Here is a 22,813-nt window from a genome sequence, read left to right as displayed (position 1 = left end):
ACATTAAAGTCACTCATCAGGAGCAAGACCGTAATAATCATCTAGAAATGGAAAAAAGGACATATCGGTAATGTAAAAAATGAGTGGGCAAATGCAGAGAATGTGAAACCCCACACATCCATACGTTTGTCCCACAAACTTACATGAGCGTGTCCGCACAGAGGGGAGAGCACAGCCGCGTGAGTCGTACTGGCCAAAGATGCCACATCACGGAGCTGAGGGGGCCCGTCTGGGCAGCACAAAACCAGCAGGGGCAACATCCCAAATTGGTCAAGAAGTGGAGACGTGGAGATGGTGTGTAGTGTAGGGAGGAGAGGAATGGCCCCAGGAGGAAAAACCTGCTGGAGGAAAAGACCTGTGAATGAAGTGAAATGAGGATATGAGAGGGAAAGATTAGAAAGTGAAGTAATGAAGAGTGAGAAAGAGTGAAAAGGAAAGTGGAGTGTTGGAAGGAAACAAAGTAGAAAGAAAGGGGGGAGAGAGGGGAGGGGATGGGGGAAAAAAGAAAGGAAGGTGAGGGTGAAATGGTGAAAATATAGTTACCTCCTGCAAAGTAAGTTGGACAAGGGAGCCAAAAGAGGAGTGGTGTGATGAGGGAGATGTGCACCAGAGACAAAGGTGCGGGTCCCAATTTGGGGGGAAGCCCCCACAAGGAGAGCCGTCTAAGACAAGCCTTCTGGGCCCACCCACACGCCACAGCGATGTGGGCCTCTGGATCGGAGTACCACGAGGTGGTACTCTTAATGCATACCTGTCGGCCAGGAGGGCCAGCAGGTGGCTGAAAGCGAACCCCGAAACATGGCGTCTGTCCCATAAATACCCTCTCCCAGAATGCAACTCGGAGGACCACCTCCACCGAGTTGTCTCCGGGACAGAGGAGCACTCATACACTTCAACACGTTGCCTTTCCAACACCAGCCCATGGTGACAACGACACTCAACGGCACAGTGTGGAACTACACGCAACTCAGCCAAGTGGAACAGAGGCAAATCTAACTTCACCTAACAAGTAACCCACCACATTTACCTATCAGTGGTAGATTAAAGATCTACCAGCGCTACATAGGGTTAGAGTGGTTACCTCTAGAATGACCTCTTCCGCCCCTCCTATTTGAGTTCTGACCTCTACCCCTATGTGTATTGGTAGGGGTATGTGAACTTGGGTGCCATACTTTCTTAAAGGAGGAACCCTCTTTAGGCGGATACCCCTAGTTACGTTAGTAGTAAGTTGTCTAATGTTAGGATGTGTTGAATGCTCGGTAACCACACCTCCGCTTTGCTGGCCTAAGGGAATAGCGCCAACTTCCATAGCTGAATCGGATGCAAGTGACTTTTGCCACCTGAATACAGTACCAGATTTATAGTCGCCTATATCTCTAGAATATTTTTTGTTTTTTTTTTTGTTTTTTATCTCCTCTTTGATAACGTGAGCCTGGAGATTAGAGGAAAGGGAATTATATTCAATAGAATTCTTATATACCAGAAGGCCATCCTTGAGTTCTTTAATCTCTCTATCGAGAAAGGAAAGACGGTTATGCTTCCTAGTAATGAGAAAATTCAAAAATTTGGTCCCAGCCTCATTAAAATATTTATACCAAGGTTCAAGGTCTGCATTTCCCTGATCGGGATGAACATCCCACCTAAGGCTGCGAGGCACCATATGTTCTGATACATATTGCTCCAAGAATACTAAATCCCATTGTAAATGGAGTTCTGATACCATGATTTTTAAGTCTTAGGAATAAACCACCAATTTCAGTAGCAGTAGCAACAAACACTCCTTCAGTGTTAACTGTATGAGATGCTCTATAATCAAACACATCCATATTAAGTGAATAACACAATAAAGTGATATAAAATAAATGTGAAAAAAACACTTCTAAATTAAATTTTAAACGTTATCACACTATGTGGAACTTTTCTTTGATTTTTGGTTTCATCGTGTGATTGAGAGGATCTCCTCTGTCCTTCCTTCCGTCCATTTGAGCCTCATCCATATGTTGGATGTGAATCCATTGCTGATCATTACCGTAAGGCTTGGAACCATGACCAAGGTGATCTGGATCCCTGATGGTTTTCCATATACGGTGTTCATCACCACAAGCTCAGTTGACTTAGATGGTATAAGCCCCCTTAAGTCTATTGATTCCGGTAAGCCTTCAGTCAAATTGGTGGCGGTTCTTCTCACAAAAATATTTGGTGGCGGTTCTTCTCACAATAATATTTCTTCTATTACGTTTTCAGCTTAAATGTCATCTGTTTCACCAATGTTTTTTTGGATGCTAACTTATTGTTACCATTCATTGATGCCAGGACTTTTTTGATACTCTTTTTCTTGTCACTTTAACAATTTTTTACTTGGTGGACATTACTTATGTGATATTGTGTGGTTTAAATGGTCACTATTAATACTGTGATTTTTCAATGGGTTTATATAAGCGCTGCATTTTCTCTTTTTTGTCATTTTTCGCTGTTTGTCTTCGGTTGTGCTAGCTGCTTTATTTACTACACCTTTAAACACAACGCGTATATACGTGTTGTCTAGCAATTACTTGACTAAGTTCACTAAGTACCCTTGGGTGCAAGCCATCTGGTCCCGGTGATTTATTAATGTTAAGTTTCCCAAGTCTAATTTTAATCCTGTCCTCTGTTAACCATGGTACAATGTCCCAGCATGTCTTCATAAAATTTGCTCTTAAATATCTCCCCTGTGCTGACGATGTCGCATTCAGGAAGGCATATATCTTCACATATTTTGGAGTTGCCCGGTTCTGCACCCTTTTTTGGCTAAGGTGAGGGATCTGGTGTACAAATTTACTGATGTACAACTAGGAGGGGATCAAGTGATTTACTGTACCTGCTCCATCTGGCTCCCATGTCTTCCAAGAGGTATAAATTATTGCTTAAAAAACATCTATTGAATGCGGCGAAGGCATGTGTTCTTTTGTACTGGCAGCAGACTAACCCACCCCTTGTGCGCATATGGTAAAGCAAAATTTCTGAAACTTACAGGATGGAAGAAATACCTGTCTCCACTAAGAGTAAGGAGAACCAGTTCCGCAACACATGGTCTTATTGGACAGATTACAGTTCTCCAGTTACACCGCAGACCTTAATAGCTAATCCATCCTTTCACATGCTTCTGAACTGTAGTCTACCCGCGATTCTGGACCCAGGGCTCTTTGGAAACTTCGTCATAACCCTCTGAAGGGATTTCTTTTTTCCCTTCTTTTCTCCTCTCCGTTTTTCATAGGGATGCAGGCTCTTTACTGCCGAATTCTGGATTGTGACAGACGTACCCTTCACCTCTACGATGATTAGTCCCTTCCGACTTATCAGAACCAGGGGATTTAACCCTCTGCTTGTGGTTAGTGTGTTTTTTTTTTTGTTTTGTTTTTTTTAATATACAGGTTATACTGTCATAACTATGTGGAATCTTCTTAAGCTTGTTTGGCGTTCACTCCTGTAATTTTTTTTTTACTATTTCACTGGTTTTTTTTTTTCTTTTCTTTTTTTCTGTACACATAAAATTTTGAATAAAGAATTTGGGGGGGAAAAAAGCGCCATATTTAGTACTGTAAATATACAATTTGTAGCTAGACTGCATTACAGTACAGGACATTTTTTGAGCATGATCTTAAGCTGGCCATGGACATTTCAAATCTCGACCGGTTCAGTAGGAAGAAGTTGTAAGCTCAATCAACTTTGGTACAAACAGCATGCCAGATTTTACATACAAATATTGCATGCGGCTGTTATTGCCGGTAGCTATAATCAATGTTTCCTCCCAGCGATTTCCCCGCCCCCCTGTCTTGATAACACAAGAGAGAGAGGAATGCCTCTGTCAACGCTGTCTGTGTTGATGGGGGGGGAATCAAACAAATTTCTTTCCTGCAACCTGTGGTTGCAGAAAAGAAATTTGCGTTATCTATGGCTAGCCTTAGACATATTTGTTAATTTATTAGAAATTTCTAGGTGAGCCAGTAGAAGGTACTCATAATGGTTTAGTGCATACCCAGGTGCATCTCAAAAAATTTGAATATCATCAAAAATGTAATTTATTTCAGTAATTCAAGTCAAAAAGTTAAACTCATATATTATATAGATTCATTACACACAGAGTGTGTAACTCAGTATCTCAGAAAATTAGAATATTGTGAAAAAGTTCAATATTGTAGACTCATGGTGTCACACTCTAATTAGCTAATTAGCTCAAAACACATGTAAAGGTTTCCTGAGCCTTTAAATTGTCTGGTTCAGTAGGTAACACAATCATGGGGAAGACTGCTGACTTGAAGTGGAAGGAAAGTGTGGTAGAAAAAGGTGCACAAGCAACAGGAATAACAGCAGCCTTGCAAGAATTGTGAAGCAAAGGCCATTCAAGAATTTGGGGGAGTCAGTGTCAGTGCTTCAAGAGCCACCACACACAGATGTATCCAGGACATGGGCTACAACTGTTGCATTCCTTGTGTCAAGCCACTCCTAAACCAGAGACATCAGAAGCCTCTTGCAATAAACAGTCACTTGCAGCGCTAATAAGTCTTCCAAGGTGAGGAGTAACAGATGTCAGATAAAATGGTGGTGTGGAAGGTATATATGGTATCCCAGAACTAGGTGGATGCTGCCCTCCTCAGATGGGGTAATCCGAAAGGAACTACAAGAAAAACAAATGGAAGACGCGCACACCTAGTGCATCACCCGAGATAATTTAATAAGACATTTTTGTATAAAAATGAGTACTCACAAAATGCAACTGACAAAAGACCATAAACAGTGCATGGACATGCACAGAACATGGGGTACAGCTAACGCATTTCTGGGTGCACCCCCTTCCTCAGAGCTAGGCTACAGGGTACACTTATGTACCCAGTTAACGCGTTAGCTGTAACCCGTTTTCTGTGCATGTCCATGCACTGTGTTTATGGCCTTTTGTTAGTTGCATTTTGTGAGTACTAATCTTTATACAAAAATTTCTTATTAAATTATCTCGTAATGCACTAGGTGTGCACGCCTTCCATTTCTGTTTTTCTATCAGAAACGTGTTACCTGGGCTAAGGAGAAAAAGGACTCAGTTGCTCAGTGGTCCAAAGTCCTCTTTTCGGATTAAAGTAAATTTTGCATTTCATTTGGAAATCAAGGTCCCAGAGTCTGGGGGAAGAGTAGAGAGGCACAGAATCCAAGTTGCATGAGATCCAGTGTGAAATTTTTACAGTCAGTGATTTGGGTAGCCATGTCATCTGCTGGTGTTGGTCCACTGTGTTTTATCAAGTCCAAAGTCAGCGCAGCCCTCTACTAGGAAATTCTAGAGCACTTCATGCTTCCCTCTGCTGACAAGCTTTATGGAGATGCCCATTTCATTTTCCAGCAGGACATGGCACCTGCCCACAATACCAAAAGTACCAATACCTGGTTTAATTATCATGGTATCACTGTGCTTGATTGGCCAGCAAACTTGCCAGACCAAAACCCCATAGAGAGGTTTCAAGAGGAAGAGGAGAGACACCAGACCCAACAATGCAGATGAGCTGAAGGCTGCCATTAAGGCAATTGAGGGCATACGATACAGTAAATGGACATACTTTTCAGTAAGCCAACATTTCTTGTTGAATTAATTCTTATTGTATATTTCAAAAGGGAAAATAGCACAGACAGAGCATCACATAAAACAATATTCAAATATTGTATACCAATTTAATCCTCAGAAATATAAATATTATATAAATGAAAAAGGGAGAGGTCGGATGCATACCAGTAAAATTGAGGTACAACATTTATAGTGCAAAATTTAAATTATATGGTCTAAATAAGTTTCCCGGCAGCCACTATTAAAAGTAAGCCATCATATGCCTAAAACAATATTATTATATGGAACAGTAGTTTTAAACTCAAACCAGCAGGCCCATATTTTGGAGTATTTAACAACCATGTCTCCAGCAATATGTGCAAGTTCTTCTAAAAGACATAAGTCATCCACTTTTTGTAGCCATTGGGCTTGAGTACAGTACATTGTCTCCAATACAGTGGAATCAAAGGTTTTGCAGCATTCAAAAAATGTGGAGTGATTGACCTCCTATATCGGCCTGTTGATTCTGTTGTACAATAGTATATCATAGACCAAAGTTCTGACTTAATTTTATCAACGTGTATAAAAGAAATCGTATCGGCGACTGCCTCCCCAATACTTTTGGAAAAATGGGCATGTCCACCAATTTTTGTCTATGCATTGCAATACCACTGCATAGATGATGAAGACATTGCATGTAATTTATCTGGTGTATAATACCAGCGAATAAGGAGTTTATAATTTACTTCCTCCATTTTGAAAGAAAAAGAGGACATATGGGAAAGCTGCATAATCTTATCTTTTTGTTCATCAGTGATACTTGATTGCAAATCTTTTTCCCAACTAGCTAAATAGCCTGGGTAGCAAGGGCCTTAGAGAGATAGTAGAGATTTATAAAACAATGATACACAGTGCGGCAGATGATTCTTGGACCGCATGATAGCTTCAACTTGGACAAGGGTTCAATTCGGACAATTTGCGGAGCGGCAGATTATACACAAAATGAGATATTTGTGCATAACACCATTGATCTACAGCAGTGTTTCTCAACTCCAGTCCTCAAGGCGCACCAACAGGTCATGTTTTCAGGATTTCCCTCAGATGAAATGGCTGTGGTAATTACTAAGGCAATGAAACTGATCAAATCACCTGTGCAAAATAGTGGAAATCCTGAAAACATGACCTGTTGGTGCGCCTTGAGGACTGGAGTTGAGAAACACTGATCTAGAGTAGTGGGCTCAGTTGTTCCACAGAAAAATTGTAAAAGTTTTAACTTGGCACTCTAAAGGGCTTGAGGTAGCGGAGTTTGGCATTCTCTAAAGCCAACATTTCTGTATTAAAAATCCTTTTTTTATTGGTCTTATGTAATCAAATTTTCTAAGATGCTGAATTTTGGGATTTCACTAGCTGTAAGCCATAATCATCAAAATTAGAAGAAAAATGCTTGAAATATATCACTCTGTGTGTAATCTATATAATACAGTGGAACCTTGGTTTGTGAGTAACGCGGTTAACCAGCGTTTTGCAAACTGAGCACTGTATTTCTAAAATTCCTAACTTGGTTTGCGAGTGTTGTCTCGCAACACGAGCAGGATTCAGGCCAAAAGCGGTGTGCAGTACTGCTTTTAGCCTGAGGTGGGGGGCGCCGTAGCCGAGCAGAGCCGAAAGTCGATGATCAGCGCCATTCGGAAATGCACGGAAAGGCCCGAGGACAGTTCGGCTGACCTTGGCAAACCTCGGAAAGGCTCATAAACAGTCTTTCCGAGGTTTGCCGAGGTCCGCCGAAGTGTCCCTCGGGCCTTTTCGGACGTTTCCGAGGCTCTCCGGCGCCCCCCGCCTCTGGCCGCATGCGATATTGCATTCCATTGAAGTCAGTGCGGATCAAATTATTTTCGTTTCCATTGACTTCAATGGGAAAACTCGCCTTGATATGTGAGTACATTGGATTACGAGCAATACTCCTGGAACGGACTATGCTCGTAATCCGAGGTTCCACTGTATATGACTTTCAATTATTGAACTGAATTACTGAAATTTACTTTTTGATGATTTTCTAATTTTTTGAGATGCACCTGTACAGCAGTGGCCAATAGTTTTGAGAATGACACAAATAATAATTTTCACAAATTCTGCTGCCTCAGTTTTTATGATGGTAATTTTTATAAACTCCCGAATGTTATGAAGAGTAATCAGATGAATTGCAATTGCAAAAACTAAATATAATTTTCTGATTGAAAACCACATTCACTGTCATAAATTTGTTCAAAAATGTTTTCCATCCTGCTCCTTTGACTTTTTCTCTGATACAGCACTGTGATAGAGCAGGGGTCACGTGCTCAGTAATCACTGAATTGTACAAGGGCCACAGACTATGCTGGATCTGCAGAGGCTTGGCAGCTAGCGTAATGGCCCTGTGCTTTAAAGCAGAGCAACAAGTCCACTAGCCTTTAAGACTGCCTGGATGCAGCAGCAATGGCTGCATATGTAATGAACAAATATGTCTGCCCTGTGTACATAATTACAAGTTATACACGGAAACAAGGCTTGCAAAACATTAGCAGATATTGATAAAATGATTTCCTTCAAGTTTGTCGCTTGTGCATGTTTATCCAAAAAAACAAACAAATGTCAGCGTGTTGGGTTATATCTTAAAAGTGAAACGGGTTAATGTTTCTGCAGGTGAACCGCAGTATCCCATCTTGGCCTTACATCATCGGTTTAACAGGAGGCAGTGGCAGTGGGAAGTCTTCTATTGCAAAAAGGCTGGAAGTCCTTGGAGCTGCTCTCATAGATTGTGATAAATTAGGACACCAAAGTTACAGGCCTGGAGGACCAGCATACCAGCTGGTCATTGATGAGTTTGGCTCAGGTATATTGTGCATGAATGCAAGTCATAATTGATTTTTGTTTGCTCAAAGGTTAATTCAACTGAAACCCCAGTTTTGGTGTAAATCAGAAGTGTTAATGAACATGTCAATATAATACTCATTGAGTTGGTCCGAGTGCGGAGATGCCTGGGTGATGGTGCCACATCTTTCTTTGTGCTGCTAATAATATTGACTATTTAACAATAAAAGCAAACATAAATTGCTAATTTAGAATGAGATAAGGGATGGGTGGTGATTGAGTTTTGTTTAACCACTGAAGTAGAATAATAACGTATCGAACCAGGCAGGACTTCAGTGATGCAGGTTTTCTTTATTTGACTCGTACGAGGAGACAAGTTACAAAAAAGGAACAGATATTTGCCTATTGGTTCTCACCGCTATAACCTGTGCGATAGGGCTGCATATATAGCAGTCAGCCTGATAGACGCCTATCTGGACTTGTCTGTCTAACAATTGTAGAGCTTGCATTTATATACCCTTTTGCAAGCCTTATCTTAATCATCTCTCCTACATATGTTTGGTCGCTAAGATCTACGTTAATGTAACTATCCATAAATCTGACACCTGTTCTACAACCAGACAAACTTATTTACTCCCAGAATTCCTATATGTTCATTAAAGTGACTTATAACTGCTTTTGTCCCATTAAAAACACCTGTGTAGAGACAGTATGGCACCCAACTGTGTTAATCAAAACTTCCTTGTTCTGATAAGACAAATTTATGACTTTGGGAGAATTAACTTTCAATGACCCCACCATTATGTGTTATGTCTTATGGTTTCTCACTATACAATTCTATGTGCATGTATACATACATGGTTTTCACAAAAAGTAATGTATCATCCACATATTAAATATAAATATATATATATATATATATATATATATATATATATATATATATATATATATATATACACACACACACACACACACACACACACACACACACACACACACACACACATATATATATTTTCCATACACAGCCAATTACTTTAATATTGTCTAATTATTAATATATACATATATCAGTATTTCCTTATTCAATGTATTTTAACAGTTAAGTAGACCTTTGTTTGACCCTGTTAAACTTAATTTAATGTACTGTACATACTTTCCCATATTCCACATAATTATTTTAACCACCTGTTTAAGATGTTCTTATCGCTCTGATTTATCTGCTTTCAAGTGTTTTTCTTTTCTTTCACCCAGTAAACTATCTTATAAAAAGTATGCGAAAGAAGCAGAGAGGTCATCTAAAGTTCAACATTTAAAATGAAATCTTTCTAAATCTATGGAAATCATTATTAAAGATTAATAACCATTGCTTTACTTATTGGATAATAATATTGATAAAACCACTAATATATAATAATAATATGAATAACATAAAATATATATTGGTTAATATGAAATATTCTACTACACCACTTCAGTCCCGGAAGATTTCAACCCCTTCCTGACGAGAGCACTTTTTACAGTTTGACGCTGCGTCGCTGACAATTGTGTGGTCATACGATGATGTACCCAAACAAAATTTGCGTCCTTTTTTCCCACAAATAGAGCTTTCTTTTGGTGGTATTTGATCACCTCTGCGGTTTTTGTTTTTTGCGCTATAAGCAAAAGAAGAGCGACAATTTTGAAAAAAAATATATATATTTTTTACATTTTGCTATAATAAATATCCCCCAATTAAAAAAAAAAAAACAAAGTTCTTCATCAAAAAAAATCGCAATAAGCGTTTGATTGGTTTGCGCAAAAGTTATAGCATCTACAAACTATGGGAAAGATTTGGCATTTTTATTATTTTCTAGTTTTTTTTTACTAGTAATGGCAGTAATCTGTTATTTTTAGCGGTATTGCGACGGACAGATCGGACGTTTTTGACACTTTTTTTTGGGACCATTGACAATTATACAGTGATCCTATAAAAATGCACTGATTTACTGTGTAAATGTCACTGGCAGGGGAAGGGGTTAACACTAGGGGGCGATCAAGGGGTTAACTTTGTGTTCCCTCAGTGTGTTCTAACTGTGGGGATGGGAGTAACTAGGAGAGGAGACATATATCGTTTTTCCTACTTATGTTTCCTCCTCCCTGACAGCACAGGGATTTGTGTGTTTACACACACAAATGCCCATGCTGGCGCTCGTACACGTGATCGCACCCGCCGGCCAAACGCATCGGGTTGCCAGCCGTGCAGCGGGCACACGGGCGCCCTCTGGTGGCCGAAAAAGATAAGGATGTACCAGTACAGGGTTTTGCCCAGGGTAGCCATTCTGCAGAAGTATATCTGCGTGAGCCAGTCAGAAACCGGTTAATGTATAAAAGGAGTGAGGTCTGGGACCCCCACAACCATACATATACGGTGCCTAATCATACCCCTTGAAATTTTCCACATTTTGGCATGTTACAACCAAAAATGTAAATGTATTTTATTGGGATTTTATGTGATAGACCAACACAAAGTGGCACATAATTGTGAAGTGGAAGTAAAATGATAAATAGTTTTCAATTTTTTTTTTTTTACAAATAAATATCTGAAACGTGTGGCGTACATTTGTATTCAGCCCCCGAATCAATACTTTGTAGATCCACCTTTTGCTGCAATTACAGCTGCAAGTCTTTTTGGGCATGTCTCTATCAGCTTTGCACATCTAGAGAGTGAAATTTTTGCCCATTCTTCTGTTTATAATAGCTCTAGCTCTGTTAGATTGGTTGGAGAGCATATGTGAACAGCAATTTTCAAGTCTTGCCACAGATTCTCAGTTGGATTTAGGTCTGGTCCATTTTAACACATGAATATGCTTTGACCTAAACCAGGGATATGCAATTAGCGGACCTCCAGCTGTTGCAGAACTACAAGTTCCATGAGGCATAGCAAGATTCTGAGAACCACAAGCATAACACCCAGAGGCAGATTCATGATGGGACTTGTAGTTTTGCAACAGCTGGAGGTCCGCTAATTGTATATCCCTGATCTAAACCATTCCATTGTAGCTATGGCTATATGTTTAGGGTCGTTGTCCTGCTGAAAACTCTAACAGGTTTTCTTCTGTATTTGGCTCCATCCATGTTCCCATCAACTCTGACTAGCTTCCCTGTCTCTGCTCAAGAAAAGCATCCCCACAACATGATGCTGCCACCTCCATGTTTCACGGTGGGGATGGTGTATTCAGGGTGATCTGCTGTGTTCATTTTCTGCCACACATAGCGTTTTGCTTTTAAGCCACAAAGTTCAGTTTTGGTCTCATCTGACCAAAGCACCTTCTTCCATATGTTTTCTGTGTCCCCCACATGGCTTCTTGCAAACTGTAAACGGGACTTCTTATGGCATTCTTTCAACAATGGCTTTCTTCTTGTCACTCTTCCTTAAAGGCCAGATTTGTGGAGTGCATGTCTAATAGTTATCCTGTGGACAGATTCTCCCACCTGAGCTGTGGATCTCAGCAGCTCCTCCAGAGTTACCATGGGCCTCTTGGCTGCTTCCCTGATTGATGCTCTCCTTGTCCTGCCTGTCAGTTTAGGTGGATGGCCATGTCTAGGTAGGTTTGCAGTTGTGCCATACTCTACATTTTCGGAGGATGGATTGAACAGTGCTCTGTGAGATGTTCAGAAATTAGGATATTATTTTATAACCTAACCCTGCTTTAAACTTCTCTACAACTTTCTCCCTGACCAGTCTGGTGTGTTCCTTGGCCTTCATGATGCTGTTTGTTCACTAAGGTTCTCTAAAAAACCTTTGAGTGCTTCACAGAGCAGCTGTATTCATAGTGAAATGAAATTACACACAGGTAGACTCTATTTACTAATAAGGTGACTTCTGGAGGCAATCCGTTCCACTAGATTTTAGTTGGGGGTATCAAATTAAAGGGGGCTGAATACAAATGCATGCCACACTTTTCAGATATTAGCTGTAAACAAATTTGAAAACCATTTATCATTTTTCTTCCACTTCACAATTATGTGCCACTTTGTGTTGGTCTATTACATAAAATCCCAATAAAATACATTTACGTTTTTGGTTGTAACATGACAAAATGTGGAAAATTTCACGTGGTATAAATACTTTTTCCAGGCACTGTAAAAACAAATTTATCATTAAAGCAGAGTTCCGATTAAAAAAAAAAAAAAAAAAATTAAGTCGGCAACTACAAATACTGCAGCTGCTGACTTTTAATAATCGGACACTTACCTGTCCCAGGGTCCAGCGATGCAGGGAAACGAAACCCCGCTCGTCTCCCCCTCCTCTCTGCGGCATCGGCATTGTCACTGTGAGCGCCCGGCGCACACACTGTGCATGCGCAAGCCGCGCTGTGCCTGGCAATCATCTGGAACATGTGACGTGTCCCAGATGATTGCCGAGAGGGAGGAGGGGAGAGGAACTGACTTTCTGCGCCGTGGAGCCCCGGGAGGAACTGGGAGCTGAAACCCTCTAAAAAGAGGAATCCCCCCCCCCCCCCAAAAAAAAATGACATGCCAAATGTGGCATGTCAGGGGGTCACCTTCCCTTAAAGTGGAAGTTCCATTTTTGGGTGGAACTCCGCTTTAAGTATAGTTAGTATTTTGTTGCTTGTCTATAAAAGATGTTAAGCGATAAACTAAAAGTAATGTTTTAAACCTATTGTTGCTGTGGTCCCAGATCTCATCCCTTTTTTTTTCTTTGTACCTGTTGCATGTCATATAACCTTGGGTGGACCCTGCAGCTTATTTAAAAAAAATGGTAGAATTTTATACCCAAGTTTGGTATTGAAAATAAGATTAGCGGCAGCAAATCAGCTATTACTTCTGTCATGCTCCAAGCTACTAACACAGAATGCAACCCAAAAGCCTCCGTAGTAAAATAAGCAAAACTATGTCTCAAAGCAGGGAAAACTAACTAGTTTATGTGAACTGACGTGCATGCTAACATTCCAGCAGTCCACATATGTAACAATCTTGTATTAACCTCTCTTCTCAGATATTCTGTGTCCAGATGGAACCATTGACAGGAAAGCTATCAGCAGCAAAGTCTTTGGAAATAAGGTAAAATGGCAATAACTCACTTTACTTTTGAGCAATTTTTTTGTATACTGATTTGCATTGCAAAAGAAAGTACAGAGGGGTGCCAGACTGCATGGAGTATTGATGAGAAATCAATTTATTTAAACCATAAGACAAAGGGCAACTCGCATATTTGCAAGTCAAGCAGGCATGTATCAAGTGATTTAGAAGGTTAGAGGATGTTATCCCCTCATTATTTAGAAAGTTGTAAGGTAGAGGACATGTCATAAAATCCAATCTCAAGTTCATATTGGCATCATCCCATAAATTAATATGGTATTTTTGAAAACAAAATGAAAACAAAGTCAGAAAAAAAATCTATATACGTTATATTACACATAAAACATTGTCATAAACACAATATTAAAAACATAGATATGCATAAAGCGGGCATCACTAAATGGCGGCCCGCGGTCCGCGTCCGGCCCGAACTGCTGCTCTTTCTGGACCGCCGCGATCATGCCATTTAGTCACTGCTTTTGTCCCCAACCTCCTCCGCTGTCATTACAGTAGAGAGGAGCGGACGGTGGGAGGAGGGACAATTCTGGACTGGGGGCGGGATCCGCACTGCATGGAGAGAGGTAGCTGCCTGTTACGATAATCGGCAGGTGATTGGCTGCTAGGAGGCGGTCCTAGCAGCCAATCACCAGTTCACTAATATGAACAGTTAACGCGGCAGCTCCCGCGCCCCGCCCAGTGCTGCTGTGACTTCAGTTTAGGATTGTCCCACCTCCTGCTCTGTGAAAGGTAGGAGAGTGAAGGGAGGATTGTACTTGGAACTGTGAAGGATGGGGAGCGGGGGAATGGGGGCAAAGCTGTGTGGGGGTGATATGTGAAGGGGCAATACTGTGTGGGGGGATATGTGAAGGGGGGGCAATGCTGTGTGGGGGGGATATGTAAAAGGGACAATGCTGTGTGGGGGGATATGTGAAGGGGGGCAATGCTGTGTGGGGGGATATGTGAAGGGGGGCAATGCTGTGTGGGGGGATATGTGAAGGGGGGCAATGCTGTGTGGGGGGGATATGTGAAGGGGGGCAATGCTGTGTGGGGGGATATGTGAAGGGGGGCAATGCTGTGTGGGGGGATATGTGAAGGGGGGCAATGCTGTGTGGGGGGATATGTGAAAGGGACAATGCTGTGTGGGGGGGATATGTGAAACGGGCAATGCTGTGTGGGGGGATATGTAAAAGGGACAATGCTGTGTGGGGGGATATGTGAAGGGGGGCAATGCTGTGTGGGGGGGATATGTGAAGGGGGGCAATGCTGTGTGGGGGGGATATGTTAAGGGGGGCAATGCTGTGTGGGGGGATATGTGAAGGGGGGCAATGCTGTGTGGGGGGATATGTGAAAGGGACAATGCTGTGTGGGGGGATATGTGAAAGGGACAATGCTGTGTGGGGGGATATGTGAAGGGGCAATGCTGTGTGGGGGGATATGTGAAAGGGGCAATGCTGTGTGGGGGGGATATGTGAAGGGGCAATGCTGTGTGGGGGGGATATGTGAAGGGGGGCAATGCTGTGTGGGGGGATATGTGAAGGGGGGCAATGCTGTGTGGGGGGATATGTGAAAGGGACAATGCTGTGTGGGGGGATATGTGAAAGGGACAATGCTGTGTGGGGGGATATGTGAAGGGGCAATGCTGTGTGGGGGGATATGTGAAAGGGGCAATGCTGTGTGGGGGGGATATGTGAAGGGGCAATGCTGTGTGGGGGGGATATGTGAAGGGGGGCAATGCTGTGTGGGGGAATATGTGAAGGGGGGCAATGCTGTGTGGGGGGATATGTGAAGGGGGGCAATGCTGTGTGGGGGGGATATGTGAAGGGGGGCAATGCTGTGTGGGGGGATATGTAAAGGGGGCAATGCTGTGTGGGGTGATATGTGAAGGGGGCAATGCTGTGTGGGGGGATATGTGAAGGGGGGGCAATGCCGTGTGGGGGAATATGTGAAAGGGGCAATGCCGTGTGGGGGGATATGTGAAAGGGGCAATGCCGTGTGGGGGATATTATTATTATTATTATACAGGATTTATATAGCGCCGACAGTTTACGCAGCGCTTTACAACATTAGGGCAGACAGTACAATACAATTCAATACAGGATATATGTGAAAGGGGCAATGCTGTGTGGGGTGATATGTGAAGGGGGGCAGTGCTGTTGTGAGGAAGATGTGAAAGGGACAAGCAGCTGCACACAAAATAAAGTGCTGTACAAAAAAAAGTGTAGGTGTACCATTGACTCTTAAACGCAAGGTGCAATTTTCTGCACATGAAAATTGCATGGTACAAACGCACCATGCAGTCTCCATGTGGCTGCATTTTTAAAAAGGTGCCAGGATTTTTTCCCAGCAGAAAATGCAGGCACAGCAGCCCATTCAAATAAATGGACTGTCGTACCTGCACAGCTGGGCTGTGATGTAAAGAATCTGAGTCATCGCACAAAACTGCGATTCGGACCTCGGCTGGAAGAAATTTTTACTAATCGGACCTCCATGAATTTTAATTCAATACCCCTGGCATAAAGAAACTGCGAGAAATACAAAAATATGTAAATCTAATGGATACGTGTACTTGTAACTGGTCTACGCGTTACGCGGGATTCTCGGCTTCTTCAGGACCATACATGTATTATTATTATTATACAGGATTTATATAGCGCCAGCAGTTTGCGCAGCGCTTTACAACATGGGGGCAGACAGTACACTTACAATACAAATCAATACAGGAGGGATCAGAGGGCCCTGCTCCTATTGCAAGTGTGTTATATACAGAGTTTCTTACCATAGAAAAGAACAAAAAAAAACACAAGTAAATACAATTATACACAATAAACATATTATCAGACATAATTACAGCTATAAATTGCCCTCAATGAGTGGAAGTAAAAGAGAGAGGGGTGGAGAGGACGGGGGAATTGAAAAAAACAAAACAAAAAAAAACCTAAATATTAATAGTTCAATTACCTCAATATCATAAATCATCAAAACCACAGAGGAGAGGTATACAGGATCTGTCTCAGATGTTTTGCCTACCGGCCCATAGGATATAGTCTGGGCCTGAAAGACCCATAAGATATATTGAGGGCAGGGTGTGATCCCATATAGAGGATATTAGTAACTAGGCAACATATTTGTCTCTTGCCTATTAAGGCAGAAGTAAACCAATATCCAAAAGGGGAAATAAATATCCGGTGTATAGCAAAATACGCCGAACTCTCAATATCTATTTAAGACGGGATAAATCCAAAATACCAAGAAAACCTGGCATCTCTGTGACAATCACCTTAGAGGATAAATGGATAGATATTTGTATAAATGAAAGGGAAAAAATATATACATACCAAACTGTATATGTATCACTGATCCAAATATTGGGTATTAAATAAAGTATATTAAAAAAAAAACTTCTATGGCAAAGTTTGCAATGAATGAGTGCCACAATGAGTGTATATATAGGATCCAAAATGGTCCAGGAAACGCTCTCACCTCTGGGTGTGTATCCACAAAAGTGAAACAGATTGCCCCCACCTGTGGAGCAGGAGTATCCCCTCCAATGAACAGATGCTGTGAGGATGTTATAATGGCATCAGCTGTCAGTCAAAAGACAGAGCATAAAAGCCACATTACACCCGAAAATTACATCGCTTCCAGTTCTAGATCGGAAGTGGTAGGGACACATGTCCCCCCCAAAAAAAAAAACTCCAAAGAAAATTTTTTCTTATTTTTTTTTTTTTTCCCTCCTCCCTCCCTTCTCTTCCCTCCCTTCTCTTCCCTCCCTTCTCTTCCCTCCCTTCTCTTCCCTCCCTTCTCTTCCCTCCATCTCCTACTCCAAACATGTCCCTCATCTCTCTCCCCTCTTCTACATCACCAGGGTTTACAATACAAACACATATCAATAATTTGTTCAACATGCATTGTCCAAAGAAGCAAGAAAGACTTATTCATATATTACCATGATCCAATGTCAATATGTAATCCCTAATTACTGGTCAAATAAGCTAATTTTTATCTAGAAAGGGAGCAAAGCTAATGAAGTCATTAAGGCCTGGGGATACTGTAGCTTTTAATTTGTAAATCCATCTGGATTCCACTTGATCAACGTCTCTCGGTGGAGAATGTATCCTTGTCAAAGCCATAAATTTGAGTCTGGCGGCAAAATGTCTGGCTGTGGGACTATCCAAAAATCCCTGTCGTAATATCTGGTACATGATTGAATATTCATTGCCAGAATTTCCTTTTGGTCTTACTAGAGCTACATGTTTAATCGTCAAAATCATTATCGCGATTTTTTTTCCCCGTTGCAATCTTGACAAGTGCTTCACGATTCGGTCTATGCAAAGAATTCTCTCTGCTCTTCTGAAGTCACAGCCGTCAAAAGAAAGGAAGAGAAAAACTGGACAGTCTGCCAAGAATCGCAACATTCTTTAGCAGTGGAACCAAGTCTAAACATTGTACCAATTTGTCAATGGAATAGACTTCGTGTGTAAATCAGGAAAGTTTAACCACTTAAACACTAAACCTTTTTCTGACATTTGTTGGTTTCAAGTTAAAATGTTTTTTTTCTTTTGCTAGAAAATTACTTTGATCCCCTAAACATTGTATATATTTTTCTAGTAGAGACCCTAGAGAATAAAATGGTTGTTGCAATATTGTATGCCACACTGTATTTGCGCAGCAGTCTTTCAAATGCAATTTTTTTTGAAAAAATTACTTTAACCATTTAAGGACCGCCTCACGCCGATGTACGTACATATACGTGATCTGCCTCCTGCGGGCGGGGGGTCCGATCGGACCCCCCCCCCCCGGTGCCCGAGGTGGTCCGCTTCTGACCAGCGGCGATCAGAGATGAGGGGGAGACCATCCGTTCGTGGCCCCCCCTCGCGATCGCCGCCGGCCAATCAAATCATTCCTTTGCTGCTGTATGCTAAACAGAAGCAAAGGAAATGATGTCATCTCTCCTCGGCTCGGTATTTTCCGTTCCGGCGCCGAGGAGAGAAGACTGAAATGTGAGTGCACAACACACACACACAGTAGAACATGCCAGGCACACAAAACACCCCCCTTTACCCCCCAATCACCCCCTATCCCCCCCCCTCCCCGTCACACTGACACCAAGCTGTTTTTTTTTGTTTTTTGTTTTTTTTTCTGATTACTGCATGGTGTCAGTTTGTGACAGTTACTGTGTTAGGGCAGTTACTGTTAGCCCCCTTTAGGTCTAGGGTACCCCCCTAATCCCCCCTAATAAAGTTTTAACCCCTTGATCACCCCCTGTCACCAGTGTCACTAAGCGATCATTTTTCTGATCGCTGTATTAGTGTCACTGGTGACGCTAGTTAGGGAGGTAAATATTTAGGTTCGCCGTCAGCGTTTTATAGCGACAGGGACCCCCATATACTATATAATAAATGTTTTAACCCCTTGATTGCCCCCTAGTTAACCCTTTCACCACTGATCACCATATAACTGTTACGGGTGACGCTGGTTAGTTCGTTTATTTTTTATAGTGTCAGGGCACCCGCCATTTATTACCAAATAAAGGTTTAGCCCCCTGATAGCCCGGCAGTGATATGCGTCGCCCCAGGCAGCGTCAGATTAGCGCCAGTACCGCTAACACCCACGCATGCAGCATACCCCTCCCTTAGTGGTATAGTATCTGTACGGATCAATATCTGATCCGATCAGATCTATACTAGTGTCCCCAGCAGTTTAGGGTTCCCAAAAACGCAGTGTTAGCGGGATCAGCCCAGATACCTGCTAGCACCTGCGTTTTGCCCCTCCGCCCAGCCCAGCCCACCCAAGTGCAGTATCGATCGATCACTCACTTATAAAACACTAAACACATAACTGCAGCGTTCGCAGAGTGAGGCCTGATCCCTGCGATCCCTAACAGTTTTTTTGGTAGCGTTTTGGTGAACTGGCAAGCACCAGCCCCAGGCAGCGTCAGGTTAGCGCCAGTACCGCTAACACCCACGCACGCACCGTACACCTCCCTTAGTGGTATAGTATCTGATCGGATCAATATCTGATCCGATCAGATCTATACTAGCGTCCCCAGCAGTTTAGGGTTCCCAAAAACGCAGTGTTAGTGGGATCAACCCAGATACCTGCTAGCACCTGCGTTTTGCCCCTCCGCCCAGCCCACTCAAGTGCAGTATCGATCGATCACTGTCGCTTACAAAACACATAACTGCAGCGTTCGCAGAGTCAGGCCTGATCCCTGCGATCGCTAACAGTTTTTTTGGTAGCGTTTTGGTGAACTGGCAAGCACCAGTGGCCTAGTACACCCCGGTCATAGTCAAACCAGCACTGCAGTAACACTTGGTGACATGGCGAGTCCCATAAGTGCAGTTCAAGCTGGTGAGGTGGCAAGCACAAGTAGTGTCCTGCTGCCACCAAGAAGACAAACACAGGCCCGTTGTGCCCATAGTGCCCTTCCTGCTGCATTCGCCAATCCTAATTGGGAACCCACCACTTCTGCAATGCCCGTACTTCCCCCATTCACATGCCCAACCAAATGCAGTCGGCTGCATGAGAGGCATTTTTATGTCCTCCCGAGTACCCCTACCCAGCGAACCCCCCCAAAAAAGGTGTTGTGTCTGCAGCAAGCGCGGATATAGGTGTGACACCCGCTATTATTATCCCTCCTGTCCTGACAATCCTGGTCTTTGCATTGGTGAATGTTTTGAACGCTACCATTCACTAGTTGAGTATTAGCGTAGGGTACAGCATTGCACAGACTAGGACACACTTTCACAGGGTCTCCCAAGATGCCTTCGCATTTTGAGAGACCCGAACCTGGAACCGGTTACAGTTATAAAAGTTAGTTACAAAAAAGAGTGTAAAAAAAAAAATATATATATATATATATATATATATATATATATATTAAAAAAATATAGTTGTTGTTTTATTCTCTCTCTCTCTCTCTCTATTCTCTCTCTATTGTTCTGCTCTTTTTTACTGTATTCTATTCTGCAATGTTTTATTGTTATTATGTTTTACCATGTTTGCTTTTCAGGTATGCAATTTTTTATACTTTACCGTTTACTGTGTTTTATTGTTAACCATTTTTTTGTCTTCAGGTACGCCATTCACGACTTTGAGTGGTTATACCAGAATGATGCCTGCAGGTTTAGGTTTATCATCTTGGTATCATACTTTTCAGCCAGCGGTCGGCTTTCAGGTAAAAGCAATCCTAGCGGCTAATTAGCCTCTAGACTGCTTTTACAAGCAGTGGGAGGGAATGCCCCCCCCACCGTCTTCCGTGTTTTTCTCTGGCTCTCCTGTCTCAACAGGGAACCTGAGAATGCAGCCGGTGATTCAGCCAGATGACCATAGAGCTGATCAGAGACCAGAGTGGCTCCAAACATCTCTATGGCCTAAGAAACCGGAAGCTACGAGCATTTCATGGATGTAAACCGTTTTGCCGGATCTCGCCGGATGTAAACTGCGCCATTGGGAAAGCATTTTATCACACCAATCTTGGTGTGGTCAGATGCTTTGAGGGCAGAGGAGAGATCTAGGGTCTAATAGACCCCAATTTTTTCAAAAAAAGAGTATCTGTCACTACCTATTGCTATCATAGGGGATATTTACATTCCCTGAGATAACAATAAAAATGATTAAAAAAAAAAAATGAAAGGAACAGTTTAAAAATAAGATAAAAAAGCAAAAAAATAATAAAGAAAAAAAAAAAAAAAAAGCACCCCTGTCCCCCCCTTGTCTCGCGCAAAGGCGAACACAAGCGTCGGTCTGGCGTCAAATGTAAACAGCAATTGCACCATGCATGTGAGGTGTCACCGCGAACGTCAGATCGAGGGCAGTAATTTTAGCAGTAGACCTCCTCTGTAAATCTAAAGTGGTAACCTGTAAAGGCTTTTAAAAATGTATTTAGTTTGTCGCCACTGCACGTTTGTGCGCAATTTTAAAGCATGTCATGTTTGGTATCCATGTACACGCCCTAAGATCATCTTTTTTATTTCATCAAACATTTGGGCAATATAGTGTGTTTTAGTGCATTAAAATTTTAAAAAGTGTGTTTTTTCCCCAAAAAATGCATTTGAAAAATCGCTGCACAAATACTGTGTGAAAAAAAAAATGAAACACCCACCATTTTAATCTGTAGGGCGTTTGCTTTAAACAAATATATAATGTTTGGGGGTTCAAAGTAATTTTCTTGCAAAAAAAATTAATTTTTTCATGTAAACAAAAAGTGTCAGAAAGGGCTTTGTCTTCAAGTGGTTAGAAGAGTGGGTGATGTGTGACATAAGCTTCTAAATGTTGTGCATAAAATGCCAGGACAGTTCAAACCCCCCCCAAATGACCCCATTTTGGAAAGTAGACACCCCAAGCTATTTGCTGAGAGTCATGTCGAGTCCATGGAATATTTTATATTGTGACACAAGTTGCGGGAAAGAGACAAATTTTTTTTTTTTTTTTTTTTTTGCACAAAGTTGTCACTAAATGATATATTGCTCAAACATGCCATGGGAATATGTGAAATTACACCCCAAAATACATTCTGTTGCTTCTCCTGAGTACGGGGATACCACATGTGTGAGACTTTTTAGGAGCCTAGCTGCGTACGGGGCAGACCTCACTTTTTGTCACAAAGTTTTGAAAATTGAAAAAAGAAAAAAAAATGTTTTTTCTTGTCTTTCTTCATTTTCAAAAACAAATGACAGCTGCAAAATACTCACCATGCCTCTCAGCAAATAGCTTGGGGTGTCTACTTTCCAAAATGGGGTCATTTGGGGGGGTTTGTGCCACCTGGGCATTTCATGGCCTCCGAAACTGTGATAGGCAGTGAAGAGTGAAATCAAAAATTTACACCTTTAGATATCCTGAAGGCAGTGATTGGTTTTCAGGGCCCCATACGCGGCTAGGCTCCCAAAAAGTCCCACACATGTGGTATCCCCATACTCAGGAGAAGCAGCTAAATGTATTTTGGGGTGCAATTCCACATATGCCCATGGCCTGTGTGAGCAATATATCATTTAGTGACAACTTTGTGCAAAAAAAAAAAATTTGTCACTTTCCCGCAACTTGTGTCAAAATATAAAATATTCCATGGACTCAACATGCCTCTCAGCAAATAGCTTGGGGTGTCTACTTTCCAAAATGGGGTCATTTGGGGGGGGGGGGGGGGGTGTGCCATCTGGGCATTTTATGGCCTTCAAAACTGTGATAGGTAGTGAGGAGTGAAATCAAAAATTTACGCCCTTAGAAATCCTGAAGGCGGTGATTGGTTTTCGGGGCCCCGTACGCGGCTAGGCTCCCAAAAGGTCCCACATGTGGTATCCCCATACTCAGGAGAAGCAG

The 22,813-nt window shown here is 42.1% G+C and overlaps 1 protein-coding gene across 5 annotated transcripts in view; it reads left to right on the top strand.

Annotated features, from left to right (window-relative positions):
- COASY (Coenzyme A synthase) overlaps positions 1 to 22,813 on the top strand; it is a 747,507-nt gene that overhangs the window by 469,212 nt on the left and 255,482 nt on the right. For 4 of the 5 annotated variants that reach the window (XM_073608300.1, XM_073608302.1, XM_073608301.1 and 1 more), the window contains 2 exons: positions 8,243 to 8,432; positions 13,416 to 13,480. The exons of the other annotated variant lie outside the window; for it this stretch is intronic. In XM_073608300.1, coding sequence (XP_073464401.1) covers positions 8,243 to 8,432; positions 13,416 to 13,480 — 255 coding nt within the window. The remainder of the gene's footprint in view (positions 1 to 8,242; positions 8,433 to 13,415; positions 13,481 to 22,813) is intronic. 5 annotated transcript variants of the gene reach the window in all.

The sequence above is a fragment of the Aquarana catesbeiana genome, linkage group LG12 (genome assembly GCF_042186555.1).
Source record: "Aquarana catesbeiana isolate 2022-GZ linkage group LG12, ASM4218655v1, whole genome shotgun sequence".
NCBI classification, from domain to species: Eukaryota; Metazoa; Chordata; class Amphibia; order Anura; family Ranidae; genus Aquarana; species Aquarana catesbeiana.
This window is presented reverse-complemented; position numbering and strand designations above follow the sequence as displayed.